General features: G+C 40.7%; 1 protein-coding gene across 2 annotated transcripts in view; it reads left to right on the forward strand.

The window, feature by feature from the left end:
* The window catches only part of CACNA2D1 (calcium voltage-gated channel auxiliary subunit alpha2delta 1), a 653332-nt gene that overhangs the window by 352947 nt on the left and 272874 nt on the right, over positions 1 to 27511 (forward strand). For both annotated transcript variants that reach the window (XM_075926367.2, XM_006117144.5), the window contains exon 6: positions 13063 to 13192. In XM_075926367.2, the coding sequence (XP_075782482.1) occupies positions 13063 to 13192 (130 nt within the window). The remainder of the gene's footprint in view (positions 1 to 13062; positions 13193 to 27511) is intronic.

Genomic DNA, 27511 nt, shown 5'->3' on the forward strand with positions numbered 1-27511 from the left:
CATTAGGCTGGGGGGGCAATAGCTGTGCCTCTGCTTCACCATCTCTGAGAAGGGCCATGCATCTTGACACCGCCACCTAGGAGAGTTTCACCAATAAGTTTCACTAATAATTAGCATGTCTCTCTTGGACATTTTGTCCATGCACCAGGATAATCTTGCACATCGTCAGTGGAACATAACATCCTTGTTGATTTGCAAATAAAATTCCTCCATGAAATTCCTTCTGCTTTCATCTTTTCAAAGGGGGCAGTTTGTGCTCAGTCTGTGCTTGCCTGTCTTAAAACTCCAGCAGTTATTGTGTAAATGTCTAGCTCTTGCATCTTTTTCCAGTGTAGTCTATATTGCTGATAAGCTGCTGTCTAGTCTGGTGTAATTGCTGCTGCGATTTAATACTTTAATATCAGCTCACCTTTGCTGCTATACACTTTTAATTTGGTTGCAAATGATCTTATTCTTCAAAGTCATTGCTCAACATCAGTTGTCCTGTTTTTCAGCTGTGGAAATCACTCATATGAATTTTAGTTTCCTGCATCTCAGACCACATTGCTACTGGCAGTTAAGAAAATCATGCTCTTTTTACCTAAGATATCTAATAAAGTGATCCTCAAAGCTAGGTAGTTGAGGTCATGTCACAGTCACTTTGGCCAGTGGTAGGCACCTCCATCTACTTGGGATCCCCAGCGATGAACCCACTTAAGGTGTCTATATCCTACTCTTTCCTCTGTAGCTGACTCATTCTGTCTTCTGCTTATGTGCAATACCTCTCAAGAAAACTCTGTTTCCATATGCTGCCTTTTATGCAGATACCATGCACCCTTCCACATAATGGGTGTACTCCTACCAATCATCCTGCTGTGAAGCCTAAGACAAGGGTCTACACTACCAGAGAATGTCAACCTCAGATATACAACTCCAGCTATGAGAATAACATAGCTGGATTTGAGGTACTTTAAGTCAAATTTCTGCGATGCCCCCCACTACGGGGAAACACTCTGTTGACTTTCCTTACTCCTTGCAACGCAGTGTATTACTGGGGTTGACGGGGGAAGAGGAGGCACTATCAGCGCTCAATTTAGTGGATTCTTACTAGACCCACTAAATTGAACCCTGAGAGATCGATCTCTGGAGAATCAGTCTTGGGGTAAGTAAAGACAAGCCCTGAGAGGTGTCAGGTCTTTGGCATGCCACAAGATTGGGTCTCACTGGCAAGATGGCTTAGTTCCGAGGCATCTGGGGCTTTGGCTTTGGTACTGAGGTGGTACTTAGCTGTTGAACAGTATCTGGGCTTAGGTGGCTTTTTGAATTACAACCGGCAGGAACTTAGACAGCTATGAGGTTTGGCAGAAGCTGAACACCAATTTTGAGAATGTCAGTGCTGTCTAATTTGTGGATTTAGACACTCTCATCATCCAAGGCTTATGATCTGAAAATCTGATGCCAGGTCTATACTAGACCTGGAAGGTTGGATTAAAGTATGCATCTCCAGCTATGTAAATAATGTAGCTGGAGCCAAGCTTGGTGCCGTCTCCATATTGGGAGGTCGATGGGAGCAAGCATTTCCATCTGCTTCCCTTACTCCTTATGACTGCCGACTTGGGGTGCCCTCAGCATTCAATCTTTGGTGCAGTAAGTGTAGATGTGGCCTAAGTTCTACTTGGAATAGGACTTAGAGTGTTTTCTGTTAAAGATAACCTTCGACTTTCCTTGAGCCAGCTCATGCAAGTAGAAATGGATCATTACTGCCCATATACCTGTGTAAGAGTTAATCACAGTAAAACCCATTATAGGTCAGCAGCTGCAATATATTTTTAAACAGCCACAGAAGTTACAAAGCTTTCTAACTGAAACAGAACTCTTCCTAAAGAGTAAGAGCTAGGACCACCACTTCTAGTATATAGCTTCCTATGATCATAACTTAAATCATCATAAGAGTTTGGTTTGCCAGGAAAATGGGATGTGTCTGCAATGTGATTGCTTCTCATAAAATCATACAGAATCACCAGGCAGGTGAGAGGGGTTGACTGGGGGGCTCCCATTAGGGAGGGTGGGGGGCATACAGGGACGCTGCCGGCTGTTCCCCTTGGTCAGAGAGTGAGGGGAAAGTGAGGTCTGCTGCATTTATCACTCTGGCTGGAGAGCACAGGGGGCAGAAAAGCGGTGCACTTTGCTCTCACACTCTTGACAGGGACAGGAAGGGGAAGAGCAGGCAGTCCTAGTACAAGTCTGGCGGAGAAGGGGCTTCAGTTCCTTCTAATACCCAGTCCCCTGCCTAGAGGCCCTCACTCCCCAACCCTGACTTCTGCCCCCTCCACACCCCTCATTCCCTGCCCTACCTCTCTCCTTAAGGACTTGAGCAACACTGGGTACATGTGTTGTATAGTATAGTATAGTATAGTTAGTGTGTGCATAAATTCTTCAAGGACATTTTAAGTAATGGAATTTCTCAAGTGCTGGAAAATTGCTAAATATATGTAGAAGGCTGTGACAAAAGTATAAATGGTTTTACTCTGTATTTCTATATTTGTGTGTGGGGGGGTTCAGTGGGGGACAATATGCCTTTGTTTTGCTACAGGAAAATTCTTTATAAAATGACATTCTTCTCTCTACTGCATGCTCTTGACATGGCCAAAAAGAGTGATGGCATAGAATAAAAACACATTCAGTCCTGAATGTAATCACTAATACTTATTAAACAATTTGTTAGACCATGAAGACAAATGTGACCCTAAGCACCCCTGTATGGTCTGCGCTGAAGCCCAGAATGTGTCAGAAAGTTAAACTTAAGAATATAGCAGCAAACTGCATGACTCAGGAGGCGGGAAGATGATATTTCCATCTGCAGAATGGTCAATCTGTCACATTCCATGAGCACTTAATTCATTTAAAATAGATTCAGTGCTTTTAATGTCATCTCATTCATCTTAAATAGTTGTTTAATTTAACTAGTAAAAGAGTAGGTTATTTAAAAAACAGTGACTCAAGCTTTTGCACTATAGGAAATTGATTTGCTGAGGTTTTTTTAACTATGTATTTTCAATATTTCAAATTAATATAAAACTGTACTATGCTATCAAATTTAAAGAGTCTTAACAGGATAATGTTTATTATTAGGAATGGTCAAATTATTCACTATAAGCTGCTTATTTGGCTTTTTAGTTCTTTATTTCTGATTGTATGTTGTCCGTGAAGAAATTCCAATTTGTATATGTTTATTCATTATAATGAGTTGTTCAGTGAATGATCTACACAAGCAAATTTCATCCTATGGATAGTTTGCAGATTTTTGATATTAATCAATTATTTAATATTCAATCTTCATCTAAAGTCAAATGATATTCTTAGAGCTCTGTGAGTTGCTAATCCATCCTTTAATTTTTGTACACACCTGAAACTAGCATCATTGTATCATGAAATGAATTTGTTTTTTTTTTATTGACTGAATCATGGCTCCAGGTTTGAAATTCACTTTCCAATAATGTGCACAAGAACAAAACTTTACTTGCAGGAGTGTTCATGAAAACTTAGGCAAAAAAGAGTACAAATACACCTTAAGCGATTGCCCCAGGCTGAATTTATGTCTGAAATTTTCTCTGCTTGCAATGACCCTTGTGGGCTGTTTTTCAGGTACGCTTCGGAAACTCAGCCCTCTGACCGACTCTCACTCCATAGGTGTCCAAATCAATCAGACTCCTTCTAGGCTAACAGGCTCTCTGTCCTGTCCTTCTCTGTAACACTGTCTCTGGGCTCTGGGCTCAGTCAGTCCTTCAGTTTCAGTTCTTCTGATTTGCCTCTCAAACATGTTTCCCTCTCTTTATTATGGAGCCAACAGCTGAGCCACCACACTATATCTATGCATTAGATCTCCCTCTGGGGTAACTCAGTAACTGTTGACAGCCTTCGGGGTTTTCAGTCCTCTCTCTGGGCGTGGTTCAGCTTCCTTTTTAGGGTATTCCCTCTGGCTGGTAGAGGGGGAGGGACTCAGGCCCACCAACTACTCTCTGGAAATAGCAGCCACATGCTACTTTAGTTTGTCTGCTCCTATTCTTCCGTGGGCCATTTTCCATGTGCACTCTCACTTTCACTTATATCAACCTCATAGATCTTTTATAGAGTCCCAGAAGGCAGCCACTCTTGTTCTGTCCCAGGTACTGCAGCTTCTTCAGACAGTAAGAAATTCCATCCTTAATCTTTTAGCTTCTGCAGTAACTGAACTTCTCTAGCCCTGTAGTCCTTTGTATATGAGCCTACTGATCCCTGATTGGCTGCTTTCCTGCAGCCTGTCCCTAATTGGCTGCTCTCCTACAGCTTCTCCGGAAGACACTTTAGTGATGTTCATGTTACATAATGGAATATGTTAATAATGTTTTCCTCTAATGGTAAATTTAAGGATGCCATGAGAATTACCATACATGCCACTCTAAGCAAAAGATTTGAATATACCTTATGTTTCTCTTTGATTAATAAAGCATATTTGTTGGGATTTTAAAACTAAGTAATAAACATATCAAAATATTTTCTTAATCAATCCATTAAGAATGTTTAAGTAGTGCTATTAAAACTCCATATTTGTGGACTTATAATAACGACGGGCAAGCCATTTTGACTAAAACAAGAACCACACAGAATTCTGAACTCAAATTGTATTGGGGAAAAAAAGTATTTATTTGTTTGTTCATTTTCATTCTCATGAGCTTTGCATTTCTTGGCTCTAATAGCATTTGGATATGTGAGGATAAAAAGAACTCCTGAGGTAACCAAATAGAGCCAGGAGATCTGGATATTTTCAATTCTTGTCTTTCAAAATTTGCAATTTTTGTCTTCTGACAAAAGTAGTTCAGTAAAAGTTTTTGGTTTTAACACAATTTTGGATTACTAATCTTCCAAACATTTTGAGATGTATCTAGCAATATTTTCTGAAAATCATTTTATTTCCACAACAGACTATATAATTAGATATACATTTAAAATGTATTTTAAATTATTGCATGGCAGCCTTTTGAATTTCCTTTTTTGATGCAGTACTTTCCATGACACACAGTACAAGAAGATAGGTAAAATCTGTGTACTTTTAATGTAGCATATTGCTGTTGTAGGTGAAGACTGAGATTGTATGAAATATCTCAGTAGCTAGTGTTTGTCGGGCAACATAGAAGTCACTGTGATTTACTCCTGTACTTAGTCAGGCACATGCTGAACAGTCTTGCTCAATTAGGGCCTAAGGGCTAGTTCTCTCAAACCCTTGCTCCAGATATTTATTGTGACTATAATATATTATTTACATGGTGACTGTGTCAAGAAGCCAAAACAGATTTTGGTCCCACAATACTAGGTTTTCTGATAACACTGAAGAACAAAAAAACCAGAAATAATTTACACTTGTACCAGGCTTTGATGCTGCAATTGATTGGAACACAGACGTGTCTGCATCTGCATGGGCCTCATTGGAATCAATGGCACTTTTGTCTGGAGTATGCAAACATACATGGAAAAGGTTTGAAGAACTGGGCCAAATTTCTTACAAATTGTATAGTTCAGACCCGTGTTGAGCAATTAGTGTCATTACATGCCTCATTTTTCCATCCACATGCAGAATACATTTTGTTATATGCACTGAGGCATGGACTGATGTGCATACCAGTAGAAACACACACAGTCAGCTGTGGGCACTCTGCTAATCAGCTGGGCAGCATTTGAATCTCTCGTAGCTGGCCACCCAATCCCACAACTTACAGGAAACACTGGTCAGCATATCCCCAGAGATCCATGACAAACAGGTTGAACTCCACTGGTCTGTGGTTAATGACAGCATTTCATGGACCCCTTAGACATATTTTACAGCTTCCACAGGGGTCCTTAGGCCTCTATTTGAAAGCCATTGAAATAAACTAATATGTTGGTAAGTATTAAGTGACACATCATCAAGTCTGTGATGTTACTCATATATAAGGAAGTTTTGCAGCCATACAAAGCATATTATCTGGACTGCAGAATGATGAAAATGTTGGGTATGTCATTCCCAGTCCATACCACACAAGTACTACAGTTGCCTGGAAGCATTATTTGTCTTTGGTTTGGATTTGCATCTGTTTTAGCAGCTAATAAGGCTAATTCAACCTTGCATAGCATACGATCTACCCTGTGCCATTTGGCACCTGAGTTAAATCATCTTTGATTCTGCTTGGGTAACTTTGGGTGTGCATTTGTAAGTAATCTGCTAAAAGAAAGGAATGTTTGTTTGTTTCAGTGATATGATTTTTTTTTCAAAATACAGTTCCATTTTTTTCAGACCATTCTTTGCTAACAGCTACAAGAAGAAGGAATCAAATAGTTTGATGTATTAATGAAAGGAATTTTCTGGAATACAGCATAAGCACACACACATCTTAAAATTATAAGAAAATTTAATAGCGGGGGAGAGAATTGACTTCCCTTCCTGTTACCATAATGATGAAATAGCAAATTATATTTTACTCCCTTATCTAAAACAAATAAAAATTCAAAGTAGCCAAAACCTCACCCTACTAGGGCACAAAATTTATAAAGGTATTTCTCTATATCTGTAATTCTGTAGGTTTCTTTTCTATATAGGTCTCTCGGCATCACCCACCATCGCTATCTGAGCCCCTTGTGTTTCTGAATGAATGTGTATCCATGACAATCTAGGTGAAGTAGGGAAAATAGCATCTCTAGTTTACATGTGGGGTACTGAGTCACCTAAGGCCTAAACCAGAGGTATTGATGTGCCTGAACTCCAGATTTGGGTGCCATTGAAATCCACAAAACCTTCCCTTGAATTCTGCATACCCCTGAATAAATTCACTAAGCAGCCACATTTTCCTTGTGAAAGTCTGTATGCTTATGTGTCTGCCTCTGGGCATGCATGCAATCTCCCACTATAGGCATCCAAATGCTTCAGACCCAGTGTAATTTTTAAATTAGGGAAATATAGGTGTACTCACATGCAGATTGTGGTCCATACACAATCCAACTAGAGGAAGAATTTATGATGTCACCCTAATAACCCCTTTACCCATTGGTTAGAACACTTACTCAGAGTGTAGGACACTGGTTTCTATTCCCTCTTGACCTGATAGAGTGAGGATTTCAATACAGGCCTCCCACCTCTCAGGTAAGCACCCTAACAACTGGGCTATGAGATATTCTGATGCGGTTCCCACATTCTTTTCTCTTGAAATTGTTCCATTCTGGAAAAAATAATTAAATAGTCATTGGGTCTGAGATGATTGAGAGTAGCTCTGTAGCCTGGTGTTCAGGGCATTTCATCTGTGTGGTGAGAGACAAAGGACCAGTCCCCCTGCCCTTATGACCATTTAATTATTTTTCCAAAATGGAATGGCATCAGGAGGAGAGATGGTGGAAGAACCATATCAGAATATCCTGTAGCCCAGTGGTTAGAGCACTGTCCTTAGAGCTGATGATATCTGAATGGGGAGCTTTCATCTTATCAGGCAGAGGAGGGCAATGAACCCAGATCTCCTACATTGCTGATGAGTATTTTAAACACTGGGCTGAAAATAAGGGAGATACTTCCTCCAGCATTTCTTGCAAGAATAGCTGAGGTGCCAAGATGTTCCTGACTTTGGAAGGGATTCCTAGCTGTGGACTACAAACAGGAAGAGATACATACCTGCACCACAGCCTTACACATCTAGCCTCCTGAGAAGAGTGGAGTATAGGATATATCATTCTCATAGATATCTCCCATTGTTTAGCTTAGGCAGCTCCCCTCACTGATATTTCTCATTGCTTACCTCAGGTATCTCTCTGCCTAAAATGCTGGTTTTTGTGCATCACATTCTGAGGTGTGATTCTCTTTCTCCCCCTACATTAAATAGGGAGTTGGCACCTGTGACGGGGCAGGCGCTTTGCCCGCGCTCCCCTGCACTGAAACAGACACCGGGCCGAAAGCAGGCATCCGGGAAGGCGGGCGGACGAGGGGGTGTCGATCGCGGGGAACCCGGAAGCCGTAGCAAGGGCAGAGGCGGCCGGCAATCGGGAGGACTACCCGGCGCTGCCGGATGATGTCAGGGGAGGCGACGAGCGGGACGCCAAGAAGGGCGGGCCCAGAACGCCGGGAGGACGCCAGCCCAGGAGGTGGAGGGGCGGGGGATTAAAAAGGGCGGGTGCCACAAACAAGAGGGGAGCTCCTGGAGATGGGAGGATGCCAGCCCCCTGCCAGGAGAGCGTAGCACGGGGGAACCCCTGGGCACAGACCCCCGCTAGAGGAAGGGACTCAGGGTGAGTCTATCCCCTTGCTGGGGAACCTACTGGGATTGAGCCGGGAAGAAGAGACCCAGGGCGGGGCCGCGAACCCCGCGAGTGGAGGGTTTGGGGAACTCGACCCCCTCCACTGACAAGGGACAGGCGTCCCCGTCTTAGGGCCCTGGGCCGGGGCTCGGAGAGTGGGAGGGCCCGAGCCCCCTTCCCGGCCCCTCGGATCCAAGTGGGTCCGGAGCGTGCCGGAGTTATAGGCCTCAGACCGTGGCCAGGTTGTCAGTCACAAGGCAAATACTCCCCTTTGGGACGACGGCTCACCCGAACTCAGGGTGACCTCAGGAGAGAGGGTAACAGCACTGAACCCAGGGTTTGTGAATTCCAATGATTTTTCAGTCGAAAAGTTAGGTGTTGCAGTGTTCAGTTTTGCAGCTGATGTATGAGTGTCTCTGTGCTTTTTGGTCATGAAATTAAGGGTCTAATGGTGTGGAGATGGGGAAATAGGGATGGAGTCTCCAATTTGCTTCATGTCAAGCAGTAAGCAAATTGGCCAAGGTCACAAAGAAGCATTATGGAAGAATCCATGTTTCCTGAATCCCAACTGAATGTTTTAGTGACAACATTCACTTCCATCTATTCTGGTGCTGAACTGTGCATGCATGGGGGGAAAGATTGTATTTCTTTAAGTTAATGCCCTAAACTGGTACAAATGTGAATTGAAAGGTGAAATGGATGGTATCAGCTACACAAGGCAGGGAGAAATTGGTCTGGAGATTTATTTCAGAGAAATAAGTGAGATATTTTGCTGACTGTCAGTGGTAGTAAGAACGTAATTCAATAAGTGTAGGCTGAGTTCGAATAGATGGAAAATTAATCTTCAGCCTCTGTCTCCTGTGGGATTTTCCTGTGCCATTATTGATTGCATTTCAAGCTCCTGCCTCAGGAGAGAAATTGGTTGGAGTTAGATTTTAATTGTATTCACAAGCTACATTGGATTACTTTCCTTCACAAGATATGTGCTTTGTGGTATGTTTGTGAAAACAAAGTTGGGCTGGATATTAAAAACGTAACCAATACATTTATTCTATTGATAGAAACATAATTCTTAGGATCTTGTTGTGTGATTAATATGTTAATGCAAATACACTGTTTCCTCCCCTGTCTTAGACAGTTTTACTGTGAGTCTACATTATTTTAATTCATATATATTTATTCAGGGGAAATGGGTAAATTCCTGTTAATTCCAGGAACCATTATAACACCTGGATTTTGTCAATTAGTGACTAGGAATGAAATTCATCCAGTCTGGAAAGCCCATTTAAGCCATTATGGAGGGGAGATAGGAAAATGTGTCGGGTAGTGAGGATATCACAGTGGCTCTCTGTGCCAGCCCAGAAAATGTCAAAAGTAGTCAATTCAAAGCAGAATGCTGGTGCATTTTATGTGAATTATTGGGCCCAGTCCTTGATATCAGGGGCCCCACAGAGACAATGATGCATGTGGGAAGGGATTCTAGGTGAGTTGAGGGAACTGAGTGAATGAACTCACCGATCTTTGTAGTTCTCCCTTTTGGCTCATGGAGCATAGACAGAAAAGGTAATACGCCCTGGCTTAATGATCTCTACAGAAGCAATTCTTGTTTGGGGGAGGAGCGCTGGTAGAACTTTCAGAGGCTCTGTGGGACTGCATACTGTGTGAAAGCTCAAGCCCTTGTATGATATCTCATGATTCTTGTAGATCAAATGTAGAGAATGAAACTGCAACCTCTTCTCTGAGCTCAGAGGATGGGGCTATACAACCTAACTCCCCCTTTTCCCTAAAACAGTGGTCCCCAACCATTTGAGGTTGCCGGGTGCCAGGGGGCGTGGCCGTTCGCCCTCCGGGCGCCAGGGGGCGGGGACACTTGCGAGCCCGGGGGCTGCCCCCCCCATAGCTGTGAGCCCGGGGGCTGCCCCCCCATAGCCGCGAGCCCGGGGGCGGCCCCCCCCATAGCCGCAGGCCCAGGGCTCCCCCCCATAGCCACGCGCCTGGGGCCGGCGCCCCCCCCCCCAAAGCGCCGTGCGCCCGGGGCCAGCGCTCTCCCCCCCAACCGCCGCGCGCCTGGGGCCGGCGCCCCCTGCAAGCGCCCCGCGCCCAGAGCACGGGCGGCCAATCCACGGCACTCCCGGGGCCGGCGCTCACCGTGCGCCATGTGCCCGGGGCCAGGCCAGCCCAGAGCACTTGGCAGGCGCATACAAATGCCCCCGCGGGCACCGTGTTGGGGACCACGGCCCTAAAAGAATAATAGAATAGGAACAAAGAGGGATTATCTCACTTAAAGAGCCGTGCCTTCCCACTCTTCGTAAGATTCTAATCTCTTAGAACTGAATTGAAACCATGTAGAAAAGAGATTGCAGAGATTCATGTTCAGAGGAATACAGAGTTTTCATAATCCTTCCAGTCCTATATAAAAATATGCTCTTGGGAGTGCTGCTTTTATAGAAGATAGACTATAGAGAAACTTTGAAATAAATAAACCCTGCAAATTCAAAACAAATAATCTTTATGGAGAGATAAAGGGGAAACAGTAGCTGTTTCTGGTATTTTATAGTGGTAATACGACTTGACAGCTCTTAAAATTATTTTTTTGAGCATGTGAATGTAGCGTTTGGGACTGTTGGTGCCAATCTCCCAAATAAATGACAGTGCTAGGTTTTGGGGGTTGCTCTTTTTTTTTAAATCAAATGATTTGTAGGTATGAATTTTGTGACATTAACAACCTGTTGCTGGGATCTCATGATCAGAATTAGTCTAATTCATTAGATTGGGCAGCATGAGGCCAGAAAATAATTTAGGATCAGCACACTAACATTTGGTAACTGTTAAGTGACATTTCACACTTGCAAACATTTAAACTGTCCTGTAGCTGAAAAGCAAAAATTATGGAAAAACATTAATTGGGCCATATTACATTTTGTGTAGAGTAATGTTAATGTTCCATCATTTTAAATCATAAACATATACAGTAATCGCTAAACAATCACTGTTATGGATCCAGAATGATCATTTAAAAATCAAGATATAAGAGCAGAACTTCCTCCTGAAACTTCTGTTTATGAAGTAGGGATGGATAATGTGTTAAACTGCAATGTCCCATGCAACATTGTTCTGATATATCTTGCTCTGTCCACTTTCCTGTTTTTAATACTAAATTTCATCACTGGAAAAGGAGGAACTTCTATGTACAGTATCAAAAGGCTAGATAGTAAATGCTTTACAGTTGCTGATATTGGCCTGAGGTCAGGTGCTCACCAATGTGAACATGTACACATCTGGTCTTAAATGGGAGCTGAAGATTACACTTAAATTCTAATGCGGATTTATGAAGATACCCAGGTGGAACAGGAGTGTTAGGTACCTCCTGATGTGCTTGGAGTGCCTGAAGAAAAACAATCAGACTCATGCACGCTTCACCTGGTGGGTCTTAGGACTACTGTGCTACAAAGGGAGTAAGTGAAAGAGGCAAGAACATGGCTGTTTTTCTGCTCTGGTCAGCAGACCTGGCTTTTCAGAGACTCTGTTTCATGCCATAAAAATAGTATGGGGCTGACCAGACTCTCTTGCTCCCTGGAGCTCTGGCAGGCATCCTGTCTTCCCAAGTACAGTACCTCCCAGCTCTTCCACTGGGGCAGTGAAACATTAACACTACTCTTTATTATGGGATCTGGGATCAAACCTTTACCTAGTACTGCAATAGGACAAATGGCAGGACAGCTAAAGAAACGATATTTCAATCAAAACAATCCTGTGGTTGCCTTGATATTTGGTTGTCTGTGATTAAAGATGAACAGCGTAGAAATACATCATTAATACTCTATAAGACAGTTATGTTTGGTTAAAATCTGTATTGTTCTTCAAAACATAATCCATCTTACAAAATCAGGGTGTCTGAACAGTACCATAAATTTGAAATAAGATACGCAATTTGCCCTATGCAAACTGCGTATCTTATTTAGATTGAATTTTGAAATAGGCTATTTCAAAATGTGGAACCTGTACACAGTACCAAATTTCAAAATAACAAGGGTTACCAGGATGATGAAATAGCATGCTCATTATTTTGAGAAATGGATGGCTTGTTAAGATGTAGGGTACCTCCGGTATCCCGAAATAGCCACGCAGTGTAGACGTACCCTCAGTGTCTTCATGTATAATATTAACATGACTATACAGTGATACTTTATTATAATATGTATTATTGCTGTTCCAAATAGTTAACTTATGATAAAATACTGTAACAGGACTCTTATTTATATCATGTTCCTTTCCTTTTGCCTCTTGTTATAGGCTAAATGAGCAGTTTATGTAAAATCTATATATGAAATGTACATTGTAGCAATTTAGGATTTCCAATCTGCAAGATAATTTTCTAATAGGAATGTGGAAATAAATCATATTTATACTTTCCCACCTACAGCTCTAGAATGAGCTTGTAGCGCTAATTGATTATGAATCATTACCATGCTGTAAGATTAAATGCTCTTGCATTGTGTGTGTGTGTGTGTGTGTGTGTGTGTGTGTGTGTGTATATTAAATATGCATCTGGATGTGTAGTACTGCATTCACCTTTTTCTTCTATCAGCTTTAATTCCATTGACTTTAATGGGACATCTCTTGGTTTAAACCAACGTGTGTGTGTGAGAGAGAGAGAGACAGACAGACAGACACTCTGACCTAGCTAGTAGAGAAAGATTATGAGTCTATTCTGTGCCAAGAGGCAAATATGAATTAAATTGTTCTTAACATAAATTTTAATATGTTGTCCTTTGAATGTCTTTCCTTATAAAGCCTGAAAAGAATGAGACTGAAACTGGAAGCCAGAAAATCAGACCTGTGTTTGAAGAAGATGCTGTTTTTAGGAGACAGATATCTTACCAGCATGCAGCAGTTCACATACCAACAGATATTTATGAAGGCTGTAAGTAGCATGTGAACACATAATTCTATAATTATAATACATTTATTATGTGAATCCCATTCATAAAAACAATTAGATAAGTGTGCCTATTTTTTTCATTTGTGTTTGTGGGTTTTTTTAAGTGCTTTCTTTTTAAAGAGCTTCACATATGGTACATTAGGCATGCCATTCATAATATGAGCTGGAAGAAGCTGTATTTAGACTATCAACTATGTGAGAGGTAAAGATCTGCTTATAAGAGATCTGAATTTGGGTAATGGATCACAGAGCAGGAACTGTGAAAGTAAATTCTTGTGAGTGTCCTAATTTTCTCATCCATTCATTCTTTGTATGTACAGTTTTCTCAGTTAATCCAAACTCTTCTTGACAGCTTTTCCTTAGATAGTTTCAGCCTCAGGCAGAGATGAGCACTGAAAACATCTGAAGTATTTCAAAAGCATATACAACTCATTGAAATAGCATGCTGTTCAATATGGTAGTACTTATACTGCATGTAGCTTATATGAAGTACTTTTTGTTAGTATAGACCTTTAGCAGTGAATGCTGAATGAGCTCTCTTCAAACTGAGCCAATAAAGGAAACAATTGTGTTCAAGTTTCCAAATAAGTAATTACAGGAACCCAAAATGCAGTACTACATTGTCTCTCAAAATAGAAATATTTCCTTGTCTGAAACTTCATAAAAGGTACAATATTAAATAAAAAGATACAAAAGAGATACCACACTCACATTGAAATGCCTGAAAATTTAAGAAAGGAGGGATCCATTTTAGTTTTGTAGTTAGCACTACTCATTTTTATTCTGCAGACTTTTCCAGTCTGTAAAGATCTCATCAACAGGAAGAAGACTCTAATCTGACCTGTATTTCTTTAAAATTCAAAGCCACCATTGTGTTTCTGCATCTGTAAATGACATAGGAGTGAAAATGGAAATGTCAACAGGATTGGGGAGGAGGGAATCATAGTATTCGTCATATGGTGTGTATGAACAACACTGATTTAGCAGATTATTCTGGGATTCTGACTTTAATAAATGCTAAAGTGCATTTTAATTGAAGGATTAAAGAGAAGTCGGCAGCCATTTTCTTTCCTTATTTTAGAGCTTCTTACATTTAGCTGCTAAAATCTTATGAGAAATCATATGGTTCCCATCACTGGGACTGGGAAGCTAATTAGTTAATGACCCTTGAATTTTGATGTGGTCACAGGAATATTTAAAAAGTCTGGATCTTGTGTTAAGGTTCCAGGCATGATTTGTAAGTGGCATGTATATCCCATAGAATATTTCTAAGGTAATTTTACTAACAAATTGTCCATTTATCTAAAAGTGAAAATTCCACAGACTTCTAAACTTTTAAAGACTTAATTAAATAGATCCAAAATATTAATGTAAGTACTTGTTGAGAGGGTATTGTTTCATGATTTGTGGTAGATGTGGGTATGAAAAATTCATGATTTTTTGATTCTGTGACATTAAATACCAGAGTAAAGTGCCTGGTGATATGACTTGATTTAGATTGAGAGAAGAGGAAGTCCTCAAACCTTTCAGATTTCATTTTGTGTCAGCAACATCTCACCCCCTCACATGGTAATAACATATAACTTTTACTTATACGGTTACACTTTAATTTTGTTTCTTGAACCACCATTTGTTTTTTAAAAAAGTACAAGTTCCAGGTTTTATATTAATGAGCATGGAAATCAGCACCAGATTTATGTTTTGGTAACAAAGATCTATAACATCTGAAATGTAGCAAAGAAGTTTGGATGCCTGTCATGTATTGACTAACCCTGTTTTAATCACAAGTAACAAAACAGACACAAGCCAGGCCTATAATCTTCAGCACTTATCCAAAGCAAATTTCTTCAACTACAAGAACATTTTTTGCTGTTCATAACCCAAAGGAGATTGATAACATATTTGTAAACCTATATTAATTCAGCATCTTGCTGTTCTAATTAATCCAACTGCTATTTTCTTACTCAGCTTTTGGTGTCCACTGCATAACAAATGGTTGTATAGTTTGAGAATAGTTTTATCTGCAGTTCCTTTACCATACTAGACTGCTTATGAGCTCTCATAAGGGGCTATTGCAGTGAATAGCTCTGAAAACAATGTGTGAAACATAATTTACAGGTTTTAAGAGTTAGAGATCAAATAGCTTTTGTGAATGAATTATTGCTTGGAATATGGGTTTATAATTTAGTTTTTTTAAATGTTTTATGTTTTCTTATATATGGGGGAGGAAATATAGAATTGGATGTTTATCTCACAGAAGAATCTGGAGATTAACTCCCTTGAATGCTCCATTGAGATTTGTCTGTATAGATCCCATCTCTTGATATACCACGCACTTCACATTATGAACAAGAAACAATGGTGGTGTGGGCCAAGTACATGTCCTCATGGATCTGCATGATCCTTGAGGTAATTTTCACCATAGCTCCACTTATTTCTGCATCCTTTCTGAACGCCTAACGTCTGGGCTTTAGAATCATTGGTAGCTTAGTGGCTTCTACTTTTTTTACAGTCAGCCCTTCATAATGGGAGCTCTATAGCTGCCACACCAAAGGAGCAGACTAGAAAACAAATTGTGACCGCTGAGAATTACAATTCATTCCTGTTTACATGGAGAGGGAGTAAGTTATGTCACCTCTTTTTGTGGAGCTTCTTACTCCTTTCTATGTGGAGGACGGTCACAACCAAGTCTCCGCTCATTACTTACCATTCCACATTTCTTCCCTGTCCAGTGGATTGCAGAAGGAAATATCAGGCAAGTGGTTTGTGCTCTTGCACCTATATTGGGAATCACAGTCTGAATGGGGCCCAGCAGACTCCCCTTAATCTCCATTTCTTGTCTGCATGGCAGAGCATGGACTATCAATCTTGCTAAAGGGAGGTCTTGGTTCAGCCTAGTTGAAACTGACACAAGACAGACCTATAAGCTTCAGCAATTTTTGAGGGTTCCTAGAGGTCTCAAGACAAAATCAAAATTCTGTTTTAAAAAAGGAGCCCCAGGAATCAACTTTCTGCTACATTTTGGGAAACAGACAAGCATCTTCTTTTAACAGTTACATAAGTTTCATGTCTAATTCCCTACACACGACACTGGAACTTTACTCTTCTACTCTGTACGCATATAAATGGTTGCTCTCAGTTGCTCTCACAGTTTGCAGTGAGTGGCAAATTGTGTGAGTCAGTGGTAGCTCCAGTTAGACATTGGTACCGGTGTTGCTGCAGACTTTAGAAAAAGTGCTGGATGAGGTACCAATGAGAACACTTTTTATAATAATTCCTGCTTCAGTTGTTGTAAATAGTCACTCTAAATTAAAGGTTTACAATTTTTCAGCAACTAAGCCTGTCATCGCTTTAGCCTCTGATTAGTTCCAAAGAGTTGATTAAAATGACAGATCAACACTGCATAGAGAAAAAAGCAACATAGTGCTTTTCAGCATACTGACATCACTTTAAATAAGTCCAGGCAGCTTCTGATAACCTGGCAGGGCCTTTCTCCCAAATATATCAGAGGAATGATAAACAGTTATGATTTTGTCAGATGATTGAATTAGTTTGGTGAAATATTTGTATGCATTTTTTTTATCCTGAATGAATTTGGTATTTTAAGATCCAGTCTTTTCATTGGTATGGCAATTTCAACTCTCCTCTCTTGGAAAGAGTGAGGGTGAAGACCTGACACCATTGAAGTTTATGGAAAATCACATTAATTTTATCCAATGATTGTTTTTGTTTTTACATTTCAATTTTTACCTATAATGGAATATGCCAACAATCTCAAGCATGTTAAAATATAATAATAATAAATAAAAATATAATACAATGCATTATGATAGTGGTCTTCTGATAGTAATTCTAACTATATTAGCTACTGATGTGACATTACAAATAATACAATGATAAGATTTAGTGCATTTTTTGCCTAGAAGGGATAAGTCTTTAAGAACTATCTGAAAACTATTATTTTGAGGCCTTCGTAATTATGATATCCATATCCTTAAAATAGAATTTGAACATGGTCCATGGGTTATTAGAAGCTTGGAATATGCCAAGATATAAGTTTATTATAAATTTCAAGGCAAGTAATGCAAATCCCATATTTATAATGTAACCTAGTGCATATGTGGGATAGATTATCCTGTTAACAATACCAAAAACTGGAAAAACACTATTGGTTTTTATTTTCATAATATCCAAATGTGGGTAGTAAGATTTATTTTAGGAAGCATCTATTATATTAATAAAAGGTTGGAATGCTGCATCTTTTAAGGTTTTAGAGAAGATCAAGGGAGTATTAAAAGTTTCTTATGCCTTACTGTAAATATTTTAAAGAGGCAGTAAAACTGTATGTAATATAAAGTGTTTTTTCTTCTAGGTAAGACAATTTTCCTTCTAGGATTATTTTGTTTTGTGTATGAAAAAGATAAAAATATGCTATCAAACTCAAATTGGGGTGATAACTGAGTAGGGATATTACTAGTCCAGTGTTAATTTTTTGTGGAGGTTGAAAAGGGAAATTTAAAAGTGTTGGATGCCAAGATATTTTATTTTAAAAATTAACGGTCCAGGAAAACAAGAAATGGTATGCCAGCTCTTACTACTTGTTTCTTTTACTGCAAAATAATGGAAAACCAAAATGAAAAATGCAGTTTTATCTCTTTATCGTGTGAATCCCATGATAGAGACAAGGTGAATGAGGTAATATCTTTTATAGTTCCAATTTCTGTTGGTGAGAAAGTTGAGTTGTGGTATGTATCGATGCTCACCTTCAGATACAAGATTTCCTCAGACCAAGACACACCAACTCAAAACAGCACTGGATCCTGAGAGAACAAATTCACAACTTGCAGGCATATTTCCACTACCACACACTTTTTAAGACCATGGGTCCTATGAATGCCCATCACATCACGTGGTATACCTCACCAAATGATCACTATTCTTTTGAATGAACTCACCTGGAAAAATAAGACAAAAACACAATATCATTTGTAGATTAATGTAGTTCACAAAATGATCACCTCTGTCATTCAATATTTTCAAAAGATGAGTGTGAGTTTTAGTTCATAACGTTGCTAGATACTAAAAGTCACAGTCCTAATAAAGGATTTAATGCTCATTGTAACAGTCTGTAACCCACTAACCCCCTTCTTTTATTCTTTGACTACATGGGTGTTAATGGGACACTTAATCTTTTATGGTCCTTAAAATATGTTCTAACTACTTGTGCTAAACTACCTGTTCAATCTATTATTTACTAACAATGAATAGTCCTGTGGCACCTGAGAGGCTAGCCAAAATATATAACATCATGAGCTTTCATCAGATGAAGTGGAGTGGAAATAACAGAAACCAAGAGATAGATAGATAGATGTGTGTGTGTGTGTGTGTGTGTGTGTGTGTGTGTGTATATATATATATATATGTATATATATATATATATATATATATATATATATATATATATATATATATATATTAGTATATATATATACATATATTAGTAGATGTACCTCTCAATTGTAGGATCTGTGTTAATGAGACCAATTAAGTGGGCTGGATGTGTCCCATATATAGCTTTTGACATAGAAATTCAGATGTTTTGGGATACTTTTCCAGATCTGAAGTACTCTTTAGTTTGACAGCTTGTTCCTCTCATCAATATCCTATTAAAAGCATTTCAATAGTTTTAAATTGAATCCCTTCCATGTATCTTAGGTAATTTTCTCTTACTAATGTAACCCTTCTGCTGGATAGGGCCGGCAGCACCCAGGGCCAGGTTCAATATCTAGGAGTCCATCTCTCACAGAACCGGCTCGAGCCCCCACCCAGTCACTTGGGAAATTCATATACCCCTGGGTGCCTCTGAGAGGTGATGCTTCCCCACTCGCAAGCACAGAGTCTGAATGTAGAACATAAACTTTTAATGAAAGAGAAAGAGAGAAGTGACATGGCATTAACTTGGGAAAATACCATGAACAGAGTTCATAACTCCCCACGAGTAACCATCCCAGCTCAAATGGCTTGAGCAATGTCCTTGGCCTCTCGTGTTCACTAGTCGAACAAGGTAAGGGTTCCATTCACTTACCCAACATTCCCCATACCCCACTTCAAATGCCCCACTTACAGCTCTGTCCAGTCAGTGCAGACCCATCCACATCACCCTGATGACTTCCTTCATAGAACCTGATGTGATGCCACCTGTGCCCTGCCCCTGCTGCCCACCGGTTGTTCCCGCCAGCCGCTCCACTGGTCACCACTGGCACTGATGGCCGAGTGCTGTGATGTGCCCAGTGTGGGTACTCTGGGCACTCCAAACCAGGACTGCTTTGCCAGCGGGGCACCCAGAGAACTGTCTGTCCGGGGTGGGGGTCGGGACCCTTTAAGCACAGCCTTTGGCTAGCCTGAGACAGCATCTCCACGCTCTAAGTCCTCCTCTGATGCCCTGCCGGCACTGCTTCCGGCCATCCTCAAGCCTGGTTCAGGGTTCTCTTAATGTGGACGCGCTAGTTCGAATTAGCAAAATGCTAATTCGAACTAGTTTTTTAGTCTAGATCCGTTAGTTCGAATTAGCTTAGTTCGAATTAACTAATTAACTAATTCGAACTAAGTTAGTTCGAATTAACGTTGTAGTGTAGACGTACCCTCTGTGATTTCAACTCTTTAGCCATCACCTAGGCTGGCAAAAGATTCCAGCTTCCACTGGAATAATAAAAGGATGCCTGATGGAGACTGCTTTAGGTCTATCCTTAAAACAGGAGGGAAAGAGGCAGATTGAACCAGTCTTCAGCTCACACTTGGCAGGCATGATGCAGGCTGGCTCAAGCCCTTCTCCTCAAGCTCCCTATACCCAACTCTGGAAGGGGGAGGCTTGTTCATCTGAGACTTCTCACAATGATGGTGTCTCTCCTGCAAGCATTGGTGTCATATTTTACAGTTCCCACATTTAGGGGTTGCATGATTTGTGACCCCCCACAACAGCCCAAATTAGTTATAATACATCACATTCCATTCCAACACTGATCCTCCATCAGCCCTGGCTGAATTGGATTTACATAACCACACCTCAGATTCCTGCCCCATCCTGGCATGAGCTGTATTTACATATCAACAGTTAACAGTTAAGTGTCTTGCAGAGCTAAAACAATTTAAGTGAGCACACCCACCTCCAGGGCAGCTTTCTCCTTTTAGCTGGCTGATAGCAAGCAGTAGTTTAGCCTCTGCTTACACTAATATATGTTCAGGTCTTCAGGAAATTTCCCTTGGGTTGGATTTCTTGAGTCTTCCCTGTTCATCTTAGCTATCTGTAGTAGCTTCATAGTAGAGATTGACAAAATGAGTTTTGGAGAGAGAGGATGTTAAGTTTCCATTGATTACTCAATTAGTTGATAAGGGGGAAAACTGCAGAGCTGCAGCTAGTTAGCTCCTGGCCCCAGAAGCTAACCCCAGAGTGGCTCTGCCTTTTAAGAGCTGTGAGGCTTCTAATACATTTAAAAGGCAGAGGCGCAGTCAGGGAGACCCAGTGCGAGCCAGTAATCAGCTATCCCAGCTTGTGCCTGGTCCCTGACTCAGCGGCTCTGCTTTTTAAATATATTAAAGAGCCTGCTTGATTTTACTACATTTAAAAAGCAGAGATGAGTGTCTGGGACCAGGCACAGCTGGGAATCAGCTGATTTTTGGCTTGCACCCGGTCCCCCGCTAGCCTCTGCCTCTGCTGCTCCCTGCGGAGATGGTCCTGAGGGAAACAGGCTTTTAAGCCAGCTCCTCCCCTCCCTCCACACAGGCTCCTGCTCTCCCCAGCCTTTCTGCCTCTCTCTGATAGAGGCAGCAAGTTGGGGCGGGGGGAGAGAGTGTGACTAAGTGACTAATCAAGTCACTACTTGACTACCCAATAAGCATATTGCTTATCGGGTAGTCAACTAGTTGCTTACATCCCTAGTGGAGAGCTTGGTGTTTAAGCAGGAGAGCAAAGGGGTCCCCAGTTCAACATTTTATACCATTCTGCCCCCCATTTACATGAAACTGTAGTAAAATACACCTATTTCAGAGCCAAGTTGGTTGCTATAATGTTCTAATTGTCTCAGCATGCATTTTCACTGGGTGCCTCTTCATCTTATGAATGTGTAGTTTCTTATTGCATATATGCATTAGAATTGTAATTATTGGCAATTATATTTCATTCTTCCTTGCGTGCAAGAGGTTATCAGAACATCTTTATGATTAGGATTTTAACCCTTTTTCTTTTGTACTCAGTCCATTTTCCAAGACATTCAGTTTTATTAGTGTTCAACAGGAAATGAAATTTTGCCTTCTAAAGTACAAACATCACTATACCAATTCTTAGTTCTCAAAACAGACTTTTAAAATTAAATAATTCTTGAAAAGAGGTTTTAGCATAAATAGTTAAAGACATTAATTCTTCATGGTCATTTTTGGAAAGAGGTTATAGTTTTCTTTGTGATATGGGTGAGGGAGTTGTTTGAGCACAGCCAGTTAATTATTGATTCCACATTAATATACATATTCTATACTAGAATGGATTCTTGTATTAGCAAACATTTTAGCAAGTTTATTCAATTTGAGTTAGGTGCATAAAGCATTTTACCATTTACATAAGAGTGATATTAGGACTTTTATTAAATCATCATTTTTAAAAAAAAATACTTGAAATAAGGCATCCAAAACAATTTCCATTTCAATATGTAAGAAATAATCAAAGGATTAAAGCATTTTCTACTATACACATTTCCTCCTCCGCCTACCCGCCCTCCCCACATTCTTCTCAATAAAAATTTTAGTTTATAAAAGTTAGTTACTTTAATGAGTGTATTTCTATAATTCTTTGTGTTTACTTAGTTTTCCTTGGATGGGTGAGAACATCCACATTATACCTAGATTTATTTCTCTGATAATACAACCCTACTTTCTTTTTCATAGGTCTTTTCCTAAAACATCAATGTTTTACACATTTACTTTCATGAGCTAAGGTTTATATTTCAGCAACACTGGATTTTATACCAGATGGGGAAAGGCAGGGTTCATTTACCCTAGGATAAGGATCTTCTTTGTTACTTGTCTTTGAAATAATTTTTTGTGTTTCCTGGGGGCGCAGTATTTACAATTAACACTTCTATCAAATCTTCTATCCAAAGCACCAGTTGCAGCCTCCAAGTATATGTCCATTTTTCAGAATGTAATATAAACCAAATTGGAATAGAGAGTTTAAGCAAGATAAATGTCACATCATAGCTTTTCTGAGTTAGTACAGTCTTAAAGGTGATATTCCCTTCTTCCCACAAAACCATGTTTGTCTTCCTGACATTTGCTTGTCTCCAGGGTGACTTAGAGCAGAAGCCTCCTATAATTAAACAAACAAAAATATATGCGGATAAGATTTTCCCGCCAAAGAATCATACATATGAAAATAAAATAAATATCCTCTAAGCTTCTGTAAAAGTACAGATACATTTTATATTGTACATTTTAGTACAGATACTAAAATTACAAAAATTTATTAATATCATTTTTATTAATATTGAGGTCTGTCCTCTATATTTTGAAGGGTAAACAAAGTGGCTACTTGTTTTACTAAACCTGAAATTGACAACAAAACATTTAAACCTCTTAATGTTTCTTCATGTTCAAGTCTTTGAAACCCTGAAAAGATTCATTGTCTTAATTGAAAAAGCAGTGAATCGTTATTTAGCTCCATGTAGCATATGTCACGGTTCTGCTAATTTTCGGCATGTTTATTATGATTTAATTACCAAGCAATTAGAAAAAAAGTCATTGAAGTGGATCTTTAAATGAATTCACTATGTCAGCATATTCTAAATACCAAACCCTATGGCTTGAGGTCGTTGTAAAACAAATGTTAGTTTCAAGGGGCCTTCATGTACTCTCAGCCTGCCTGGCAGGAACCAATATTAAACCTGGAAGGAAGTTATTGAAGCATGAACCTTAAGCACAGAAATTCAGGGTCATGATTGCTTTTAATGTTCTGAAAAAACTAGATTTACTATTATTTTTGTGTGGGTACTTATTAAAATTCCCAGAGAGTCAGGTGACTTTTAAATGTCATAAAAGCAGGAAGAAATAACTCGGATTGAGTTACTATAATGGTTACTATTTTCAAACTACTACCTTAAGAAGTAAATATAAAAGTTCTCAGTTCTTTGCTCAAAAAAAGATTATTGTTGTCAAATACAGAAAGCAAAACAATTTGACTCGTATCCTCTATAGTGACCTTTGCATCCAGGTCACACTAACGAACATTTTGAAGATCACTCATTGCTAATTTTACTTAATTTTGAGAGAGCAGGATTTTTGGTGGGGCAAAATTCTTTGATTCGCTTAACCACATCTTATCAGTATGTTTCAAGGAACATCAAAGACCTGTAGTCAGTAATGAAGAGAAGGATAGAAGAAACATGTAACACTTTTAATACTGGCTTGTACATGAGACATCTTGGATAGTTTTTATTGCCAATAACTTTTTCTAATTTGCTTGAAGTTGGAGACAGTAGATCATGCATTTTTGCTTTTCTATTCTCTATGGCCATATAGTAGCTCAGGCTGCAAATATATCCAATAAGAAACTACTGACATAGTTGCTGAAGTGCTATCCTTGTTTATTAAGTAGCATAGATAATCTTTGTTGTGTTTTTCCCTATGGTAATCTGATCATTTGAATTCAATGAATAAGGACTTTTCAAAAATAATTACTGTGTGTGTGAGGCAAAGCCTTTGTTGATTTTTTTCATATATAAAGAGAGAAGAAGAATGAATCATCATTTTGTCAGATGAAGTAGGGGAGACAGATGAGTCAGTGGAGGTACAGTAAAAAAAATGCAGGAAACTAAATGGATGGTTCAGTAGTCATTGAGTTTCTGTTATACACAAAAGCAGACAGGCATTAAAAATGAGGGAAGCCTTAAAAATTATGGGACTAGCTGGTTGCAGAAATGCTGTAGACACATCAGCACAGCAATTGTCCATAGACATTCCTTCTAAATGTCACTTTAAATAGCTAAATATGAATTTCAGACTGAAATAGGTTGTAATTGTTCTTATATCTGTCACTTCTGCTGTATCAAGAAATTACGCTGCATCAGCAGAAGAGGTCACTGTTATTGCACAGTAATTTATCCTAGTTTGCTCTTCCTGTTTACAGGACAAAAAAAAAATGTGCCTGCCTCTTGGTTATATTTCCAGCTAGTGTTTGTCACTCATACAACAGACAGACAGACTGGCTCATTTTTGTAAAACAGGCTGCAAGCAATTTGGGAATGAGTACAGGCAGTCCCCGACTTACGCGGATCCGACTTATGTCGGATCCGCACTTACGAGCGGGGCTTTCTCGCCCCGGAGGTCGAGGTGGTGGATTGCTACCTGCAAGCTCCGGGGCGAGAAAGCCCTGTTCGTAAGCTGCTCCGGTGCCCCTGGTCTGCTGGAGACCGTCTCCAGCAGACCAGGGGCACCGGGCGGGTTCCCGCGCTTCTGAGGCTTTGCCAGAGCAAAGCCTCAGAAGCGCGGGAACCCGCCGCGGCTGCCGCTTCAGTCCCGTTGCCTGTGGTCTGCTGGGGACGGTCCCCAGCAGACCACAGGCACCGGGACTGAAGCGGCAGCAGCGGCAGTTCCCTGCGCTTCTGAGGCTTTGCCAGAGCAAAGCATCAGAGGCGCGGCACCCCGCTGCCGCTGCGGCTCTGCTCCCCGTGTCCCTTTTTTGCTGGGGAGGGGGGCGCAGCTAGGGTGCCCCCCCCCAGCAGACCAGGCTTTTGTTTTGGACCCTGGGGCAGAGCAGCTGGGGCTCTGCCGATTGGTCCTGCAGCGCCGCTCTGGGCACTACTGGACCAACCCGGCAGCACCCCAGCTGCTCTGCCCCAGGTCCTGATTCAGCCGCTGCTGGTCAGTTTCAGCAGCGGCTGAATCAGGATGCCTGGGGCAGAGCAGATGGGGTGCTGCTGGGTTGGTCCAGTAGCACCGAGGAGTGGCGCTACTGGAGCAACCCAGCAGCACCCCAGCTGCTCTGACCCAGGCGTCCCCAAGTCAGCTTCTGCTGAAACTGACCAGCGCTGACTACAGGAAGCCTGAGGCAGAGTTGCTCTGCCCGGGCTTCCTGGAATCAGCTGCTGATCAGTTTCAGCAGCAGCTGACTTGGGGACGCCTGGGGTTCTTAAGTTGATTTTGTATGTAAGTCAGAACTGGCGGTCAGTTTCAGCAGCTGCTGAATCTGGACGCCAGTTCCGACTTACATACAGATTCAACTTAAGAACAAACCTACAGTCCCTATCTTGTACGTAACCCGGGGACTGCCTGTATCTCAGATTCTGCCTCTTCTCTCCTTTCTTGATCCCCTGACCCATATCCTTTTGCTATTGATAGCATTGAGGTGAAGTCAGTGTTTAATTTATAATAAAGAGGGGTGGGGCTCAAGCAGATTTACTTTCATAACTGATGCTGCAAACTTAGAGGTTTCAGGGCTCAGCCCTGGCAAGCCCCAGCACAAATTAAGCACCAGGGTGAAGCACCAGGAATGTAATAAGAAGGAAATGGATGGCCCAGGCAGAGTCCTAATGAGTGTGTACAATTGTGTGCATAAGTTGATAAAATAAACTGTACTTTTTACTTTGAGAAACCCCCCAGAAGGTGTTAGCTACTTTAGTATTATAATCACAGTATGTCTGTCTATCTGCACAAGATAACTTTTTTAGCTAACTAGTCATAATCTAGCCCTATCATAAGGCAGTGTAAAAATTGATTTGAATAGTGTTTTATCCTTTTAAACCAGACAGAACATTCTTTCTTCTCCTGCATTTGAGTGGAGTACAATTCAATTAATCCAGGAAATCCTGGAGAGCAATGGGAACTTGAGAAGACTACATTTAAAAAAAAAGTCTTGTCTGCTTTCAGAGCAATGAAGAACCATGAATTTGCACAGCATCACTTACATTTTGAACTGTATTTTGCAATATTTGCAAACTTTTAATCAAATCCTGCTCATTTATTGGACAAATTCATATTTTATTTGACTGTCAAGTATTCACCTGCCCACTGCCCCACAAAGCCCCCTCTCTCCTCTTGCATATGTATATGGTGCAGGGCTGTAGACTCCATGGTTACCATAGGGCACAAGCTTGGAAAACAGCTTTCCAAGCTCTATGGCTTGTGCCTGAGCCCAGATGTATTGTCTCTTTCTGCTCCTGAGCAAAAATATTGTACATCTTTCTCTTTTTATTCAAACTGAATGAAATCATAGAACCATAGAACTGGAAGAGACCTCAGAAGGTCATCAAGTCCAGCCCCCTGCTCTAGGCAGGACGAATCCCAACTAAATCAACCTGGTCAGGGCTTTGTCAAGCCGAGACTTAAACACCTCTAGGGATGGAGACTCCACTTCTTCCCTAGGTAACCCATTCCAGTGCTTCACCACCCTCCTAGTGAAATAGTTTTTCCTAATATCCAACCTGGACCTCTCCCACCACAACTTGACACCATTGCTCCTTGTTCTGCCATCTGTCACTACTGAGAACAGCCTCTCTCCATCCTCTTTGGAACCTCCCTTTAGGAAGTTGAAGGCTGCTATCACATCCCCCTTCACTCTTCGCTTCAGCAGACTAAACAGACCCAAGTCCCTCAGCCTCTTCTCATTAGTCATATGCTCCAGCCCCCTAATCATTTTGGTTGCCCTCCGCTGGACCCTCTTCAATGCGTCCACATCCTTTTATAGTGGGGGGGCCCAGAACTGGACACAATACTCCAGATGAGGCCTCACCAAAGCCGAATAAAGGGGAATAATGACCTCTCTGGATCTGCTGGCAATGCTCCTCTTAATGCAACCTAATATGCCATTAGCCTTCTTGGCTACAAGGGTACACTGTTGACTCATATCCAGCTTCTTATCCACGGTAACTCCCAGGTCCCTTTCTGCAGAAGAGATAAGCTTAGGAATGCATGCAAAAGTAAGAGAGCATGCTAGTGAGTGAGTATTACACCAAATGAGTGAGACCTGACACGTCAGCAACACTGGGACTTAGAGCATGACATTTTGTGTATTTATTATATTCATCATCCTCTTATCTTAATCCTCCAAAACAAATACAAACCACCCTTGTCTTACCACCTATCAGCATTATCTAAACAAGTCTATGTAAGAGAAAGAGATTGGCAAGACAACAGTTAATACCTAGGGTCTGGTATTTTCGCCTCCTATCCGGTAAAAAAATTCAGAAAATACCGGACACCTGAAATATCCGGTATTTTCTGATTTTTTTCCTGGCCAGGAGGTGAAAATCCCGGATGCTT

This window comes from Pelodiscus sinensis, chromosome 1 (assembly GCF_052426305.1).
Source record: "Pelodiscus sinensis isolate ZL-2025 chromosome 1, ASM5242630v1, whole genome shotgun sequence".
Taxonomy (NCBI): domain Eukaryota; kingdom Metazoa; phylum Chordata; order Testudines; family Trionychidae; genus Pelodiscus; species Pelodiscus sinensis.